Below are 7,242 nucleotides of genomic sequence, written 5' to 3' on the forward strand. Positions count from 1 at the left end.
TATCAAAAAACATCTATAATATTACTTGAGTAGACGTTAAGCGCACGGTCAGTTTGTCGGCAGAATTTGTATTGATGTACCATGTAGCTCTAATACAGGTAGTTCGAGAACTACTTGCACCTAATTAGGATATATTAGTTTCTATGATTCAGAAAAAAAAACAGAGTCTTTTTTATTCCTAAGAAAAGTCAAACAATATTTCACCGTCTATGCGTCCAGATGGTTAAGGCATAGATGTCTGCTTATAAACGGCGTGCTAAATACGTCACAATTCATTTGGACCTGTTATTGTCTAGACAGGATAGAGAACGTGTTTAAAGTATCTGCGCGCATGTTTTACTCATAACCAATCCGTAAGTGAGCCAGAAGTTACTGTAATCGCTTCTGATCAAGGCCCACAATATATGACAGACACTCGTAACGAATATGGACAACGAAAACACTATTAATTTAAATTGAACTAAAGGCCAGACACTTGCAATTCGTGGAGGCGATCGGTTTGAGTCGGTCCTGAGTGGCGACCTAACTGTTTCTTGTATCTCCCTGCCTCGAGGATATATGAGTCCCATGAGGGATTTAGGAGGACTCTATCTGTTAGTGTCTGAGCACCAAACGCATGTCCAGAGACCTTAACTGTTCGAAGCTTTAAAGATTTAGAGATTGCGCAACGGCTTCAATTTCAGTGAATGCTTAACAAGTTTTCTGAAGCTATGCTGTGTTGAAGTTAGCGGTAATTTTAGAACTGTTCACACATTGAACTAACAGATAAAACAATATTAATCAGTCTAGCCAATGATCTGTCTTCTAGCTTAAATAATTCAAACTGTAGTACTAAAAGTACGTAGCGTCACCTGCCCAAGACTTTCGCTGGCGTTGAGATATTTTAATTTTGCGCCATAGAACAAATCAGTCGAAGATTTCATGTGTTCTTTACCCTAATGCGCCCGCCAAGCACATCCGGAAGAAGCAAGTGGCGCTTAGTTTCTTGACATACAAACATGTTTCATGCGCTTGACGTCTGCAATGGTCAGGTAGACAGACGATGGACATGCATGAAGTTTCGGATTTGATTACCAACTGACACAGGAAGCACTATTGCCGCTGAGAAGTTCTGCCAAAAACATTTTATCAATTTAGATTGCGATTCCACATAATTCAAAACAGACAACAATTACAATCAAGCAAAGGGAACAATTTTAAACTTTATCGAGCTTCTGTGCTTTGCCTGAATTTTAGCAATGCACATCGTCGAAGGCGAGGACCGAACCCGCGTTGTCGATTCCGTCATTGGTCTCTCTCGCCGATAACACGGTAAGTACGTATTTGTGTATTATAAACGCCTACCGACGTTCACCTCGCTAAAGCACATAGAAGAGCTATCCATCACGCGAAAATTAATGTCATGCCCTGTGTTTCATCAACGTCAGCCAGCGTATTGGATGTTTGGCTTATGGAGTGCTGAACTAACAGCAAAGCCAAATCCTAATACTTGATAAAGACCAACGGGGATGAATTTTTGTTTCAATAATGTTTCTCTACTTGATAGATGTTTTATTTCTTTAACTTCTACAAGAAAGAGCATGCCAGAGAAATATCGCTGTATCGTTAAATAGGCAATAACATATATGAATACTTCTTTCTGCAGTTTTTCCAAACTAGATAGTTCTATGATCAACAGGTATTCAGCTTTCTCGTCTCAGCGACGCCATGACAAGGCCGCTATTTACACTTTAGACGAAAACATTCTGTCAACTGACGGGATGACCCATGATTCTGCAAGGACCCTTCACTCGCGACGACGTTACAGCCAATACGATGTGCTAAAATTTCTAAAACTAGTAGTCTTGTCTAAGTGTAGTTCGGTAGGGGTCCAGCTAACGTGCCGACAGACACTGTCGTTGCTAGATAAAATTTGAAACCCTTTTCCTCTTCCTTCGCTACCCACTGAATATGGAGAAACGAGTTTTTCAAGCGATAGGCAAATGTCCCAAATAAGACCAATTGTCCAGCTTTGACGACTTTAGGCAGTAATTGCTTGCATATTCGGATTAATGATTTTAGCCCCGGCAAACTAGTGTGGGGCTACCGCCGGCCTCGGTGATGCCTACCAAGGATCGGCTCGTCGTCAAAGTTCAAGCACCTGTTCCATCCGTAACCGTGGCCGCCACCGGGACAACTTTAGCGTCTGGATCATCCCTGCCAGGTTCTAATTCGAGTGCGTAGGCGCGTTACGCAAAGCAAATCTAGAGAAGAAAAGCGAGAGATATAAGAATTCGATCTAAGTTAAATAGCTTTCTGGTTTATTTAAAAGTTGATGAATCTTTAAATGTTCCAGTGTAGTATCTTCTAATCAAGAAGTAAACCAAACAAAGAGGTTTTCGTCGATAAACATTTTAGCAATTCACTCTTTTGTTCTCAGAATGAGCCGTTCAATATGTTCTTCGCTGATACCATGGTATATATTAATCTAATTGTATTTTAGCGACTGCGGAGCTCGGGAGGCCGAATTCTTCGGGAAGTTCTTCAAATGGAAGGCCATCTATCCTTGAAATTGAATCTTGGTGGGAGAAACGTTCCCAACGAAGCACGTTAGTGTTAACTTCAAAACGCAATTGAAAGATTTCCATGGTTTTTGGCTAGGGACCGGGCTTTCATGGGTATTCTGGACGGAATAATTTGGATGATTATATAAAAAAAGGTCCAGCATTTTCAAAGCGGTTAACCAATGGAATAGTTTATGGCTGAATACAAATACATTCAGAACATTTTATCGTTCTTTTAGCTGCACGAGACTAACTAACTTAACTAAGAATTAAACTCCTTTTAAACCGTAAACATTTAATAAGGCGATGAACTAGCTCCCGTTACGTAGACATTATTATCCAAACATAATATATTTTCAATTGTGAAAATAGTTTACTAGCCAGTATCTAGATTAGTAAAACAAAAAAAAAACTAGCTGACATAAAAAGAAACATTTAATAACATCTTAATATATGAATTTTTGCTGTATATGCGCGTTCCTCCACCAGATCTCACGAAGTTTTCCTATCTAGTAAAGGTTTAGATTAGCTTGGAGCCACTTCTTCAGTAATGTCCTTTTGTTCTTTATTCCTTACTACCTTTTGCCTCGGAGACGCGTTTCTCACTGAATAGTATTTTCTTACGCATTTGCGCGTTAGAGCGAGGTAGCTGGAGGGCATCGGCGACAACAACGGCAACCAGGACGACGAAAACGAGTCCGAGGATGAATCTACTCGGCAAGCGAAGACGAATTTAACTCAGTGGTTCTGCCGATAACAAATGGACCTTCGGACGGCGTTGCCTTGCAGAGAATAGAGCCGCTGCCACAAACCCCCATTCGAGAAACTGTCTACACGAATGTGTTGGTCTGCGTGGCTGTGTGTTTACGTGTGAACGTCGGGTTCCGCCCATATATTGAAAGTCCTTGTATTACTACTCGAGTAGTTCCCGTTTGTGCTGCTGATAGCAACGGCAGTCCTCAGCGCTCCTGCTAGTGCTGATTTTCTACATTTCATTTAGCCGAACAGAAACTGCGTTGAGGATAGCCGCAGCTGTAGCAGCACATACACGTTAGCAGTAGCATAAGTACAAGTACGGGGAATCGCGTAGAGGAAAAAAAGGGAAGAGTAGACTGAAATAAACTGAACGAAAAGAACGATCCTAGTTTCGAAAAGGATGATGGAAAGCTCAGCTCGGCTTTCATAGTGGTACTAATGGTAGCGGCAGCTGAGGCAGCCGCAGCCCAGCAGCAGAGCCTGGTGCCCGCTAGTGGATGGCAATTTAGTTCTCGCCTTCTGAACCAGTGAATAAGTGCAAGAAAAGGAGAGGGGGCTCTAAGGGCTCACTCCTAGCCGCGTGCTGGTCCATCCTTCGTCTGTCGTCCGCATCCTTCTTACATCTACATGCTGAGCTAAGTGTTTCTTCTTTTTTTTCTAACTGCAGCCGCTACCGCTTCTTCTCCATGAGGCCAATGAACCGCCATAGACTCCCCGGAGAGGACGTAACGCAAACTTTCTTTAGCGTCTTCTTCAAGCGAACGAATGATCGGCCAATGACGGCCACCGATTACATGCCTCGTGAATCGGTACGTCAAACGCGGATACGAGGCGCCAGGCCACGCAACCTGCCCGACAACCTTTAATCTTTAAGGGACCCATGAGCTTTGCGGTGGGCCGGAACTCCTGCCATTGCCGACGCCTGACCAGCGCCTCTGTATTGCTGGTTCTTACTATGCGCTCGATGTAGCGGCGCGTAAGTCCACGTAGCTTTCCCGTTCTCATATCTAAAAAGTTGAATCAGCGTTTTTTCTACCTAAGCTTTGGTCTAACATCAGTATTCGCAGCCTATTTTGGACACAGGCTCATTATGGTTTAACGCCGTGATGCATTCCGATCAAGCACAAAACGTGTTCTTTACTCCATTGGACAACAACAACGGCTCTGTTCGGATGAGCATGCTAAACGAGGGTGCTTAGAACGTTGAAAACAGGTGCCGCTTGAGGGTTGACTGTATCGTTGAGTAAGTAACGAAATATACAGCAGCGCACGCGTAGATGCCATTGCATCTATGCTGTCGAGGCGGTAACATTGTGAACTTCGAATGCTTTCGATTGTTGAGTAAGGTTTTGTTATCTCTCATCACTTGTCGACCGCATGTGCATGTGTGCCCTCGAATTTTCTGGCTGATGCCCGAACACTATTAAACAAAAGTGAGCTGCTATTTGCCACGACAGGCTATCGCTGCGGCTTTGTAATGGCACCTACCCTTCGGTTGTTAAATCAATCCGAAAACGGCTGAGGTAAGGTTAAACGCGCTATAGGATATTGGACAATGTGGACCACCGCGGTATGCGGCCAAACAATATATCGGCACAAAACCTCCACGCAATACGTTGGCTTTCCATTCCGTTCTGTCTTTCAATAACACGTTAATTACAAAGTGTGTACAGAAAGTGAATGAATGTGTACGCAGGAATAGCTTAGAGAAGACTTTATAATGATTATTTTTGTTCCTAATTTGTAAAGTGGCGTGGCTAATTGTCACCATACAGGTAATTCCACCAGCCACACTTTCATCCGAACGATTCCACATACTGTTCATGTACAACGTTTTTTTGTATTGGAAGCGATCACGCTAACGCACACACTCATAGTGCAGCAAACTCGGTTGTTGATCATTCAAATCCTAACTGAAAAATTCTTATGTTCGCTATCGTAGGCCAAGTCCAGGGAGCACCGAGCCGAACTCTCTTGACCCTGCCGATGACCCTTTACAGGGCCCGTTTCATTTTAAAAAGATCCTTAAATCGCACATTCACACCCATGCTAACTCAACTTCAACTTCACATTGTTCATCGAGCCGTTCGTGTGGAGGCCAGCTTCCAAGCAAGGAGTTCAACGGGCAAGCGAACAGAAGCATCATCACTGGTGGAGGCGGGAGTGGCGTTTTTGATTTTCGTAAGGTATTGCGCCGGACCGCGATCGCGCCTACTGAGACGTTGCGACGATGCAAAGGCCTTTTGCCGCCTGGCGAAAACAGTGATTCGAAAATCATCTCGTTCCTACAGACTGAATAGCAGTAAACGTGTGCACGATCAAGATCTGCGTGAAGAGACATGTGTTCTATAACATCACCATTGTTTCCCTGTCTCTGTACAATTGTTGTTTAGTGTCTACTGTCTATTGCATCTAGGCTGATTCTCCAGCTACACTTAGCCTATTAACCGAACGATAATATTTGGTTAAACAAACAATCGCTCTTGATAGATAAACAAAAATTTGATTAGATCGCGACCAATGTTTAAAGTTTATAGGAAATAACACGATTTCGTTTAAACGAGTCATTTACAACCGTTAACACATATGAACCTGTTTTTATACAAACTTCGTTGTTCTATTGTATCTATATAATACATGCATACGAGATACAATGGAGCGTCGAAGCAAAGAATACCATGGCTAGTTTATCGATCGTCCGTTAGTAAAATGTAAAGCTTAAGCACAACTGAGATACGCTATTGCTTGAAAGCAAACTATATTTATTTTAATTTGCAACCGACCAAATACATTGATATTAACGAGCAAAGATACATTATACAGGACTACGTTACTATGGCCTACGTTTACCTACACGGCGAATAGGGGCTTAGGATGACCATCGTGACCATATTAAGTGAACGAAATACAGCCAATGTATGAATAATAATCAAGTGTCTACAGACGCATGCCTCGTTGTAAGGATGCCCACGTGCATATCTCTCAATCGATTCGAACTAAAAATATTTTTAACACCGAAGTTCTGCCCAGCATATTTTGTAAGTACACGAAGGCCTCATATATAAGCGGTCGATGGGTGTAGAACACAGGAGAAATGCAATTGTGAATATGATATATTCCTATTATACTAATAAACGTTCAAGCGAGGAAATTGCAGAACTTCAATGTTTCCATTTTTCTCTGTTGTTGTTGTTGTTGTATCGTTCGCAGCGATTTTTTTTTAAATCATTTTTTTTTAAATCGATTCCAGCCCCATTGGAACCTATCTCAGAAATCACTTAACGTTTAGCCACCCATGAGTGGTAAAGTTGGGATTTTTTTGAACGAATTTTTCAGGCTGCTTTTTACGTGATGCGACTGGACAAGTAAACGTATTTTGTAAAACTTACTAAAAATTCCCGATTTGCAATGTACTTCAGATCATTTAGCTTATGTAATATTTGATATTTACAATAAAGCTAGCTGTTTTTGTTGCTTTGTACATGAGAGTATTGGCCGTGGGACAACGATGGCCTTTATTGTCATGATACTGCAGAAAACTAACTGAAATTGAACACTACACATAGCATAGTTTTTTTTTTAATACATTTTTAATAGGCGTTTGGTAATTTATATTCAAAAGAAACTGAATTTGAATATTTGAAGTATATGTTCAAACAGAGGAGATCATTCTTCCAGCGTTAACAGCCTCCCAGAGAAGCGTATGTTGTTGAGCATCCAGTGCATGTTCTACTTTATCCATGTGGAACCACCCCCTAAACCATACTTACTTCGATGTTAACCAGTGTCGACGATCAGGAATGTTCTAACAATCAGTAAATGATTAGATTTTTTTTGAAAAAACATCTCACAGTAGCTATAAACACATGTCACAGTGCTGTATTATTTGAATAATAAAGAGCTCCAGTGCATATGGGTTCGAAAATCATAACGGCATGGAGCT

The 7,242-nt window shown here is 41.8% G+C and overlaps 1 protein-coding gene across 3 annotated transcripts in view; it reads left to right on the plus strand.

The window, feature by feature from the left end:
* Positions 1-6,478, plus strand: part of ninaC (STKc_myosinIII_N_like and MYSc_Myo21 domain-containing protein ninaC) — a 152,800-nt gene extending 146,322 nt beyond the window's left edge. For all 3 annotated transcript variants that reach the window (XM_022813735.2, XM_086974158.1, XM_022813736.2), the window contains exons 25-28: positions 1,237-1,311; positions 2,062-2,215; positions 2,483-2,588; positions 5,242-6,478. In XM_022813735.2, coding sequence (XP_022669470.1) covers positions 1,237-1,311; positions 2,062-2,215; positions 2,483-2,588; positions 5,242-5,599 — 693 coding nt within the window. In that variant the 3' untranslated portion in view covers positions 5,600-6,478. The remainder of the gene's footprint in view (positions 1-1,236; positions 1,312-2,061; positions 2,216-2,482; positions 2,589-5,241) is intronic.
* The last annotated feature ends 764 nt before the right edge of the window (positions 6,479-7,242 follow it).

Source organism: Varroa destructor, unplaced genomic scaffold (assembly GCF_002443255.2).
Source record: "Varroa destructor unplaced genomic scaffold, Vdes_3.0 BEIS01000007.1, whole genome shotgun sequence".
In the NCBI taxonomy this organism is placed as follows: domain Eukaryota; kingdom Metazoa; phylum Arthropoda; class Arachnida; order Mesostigmata; family Varroidae; genus Varroa; species Varroa destructor.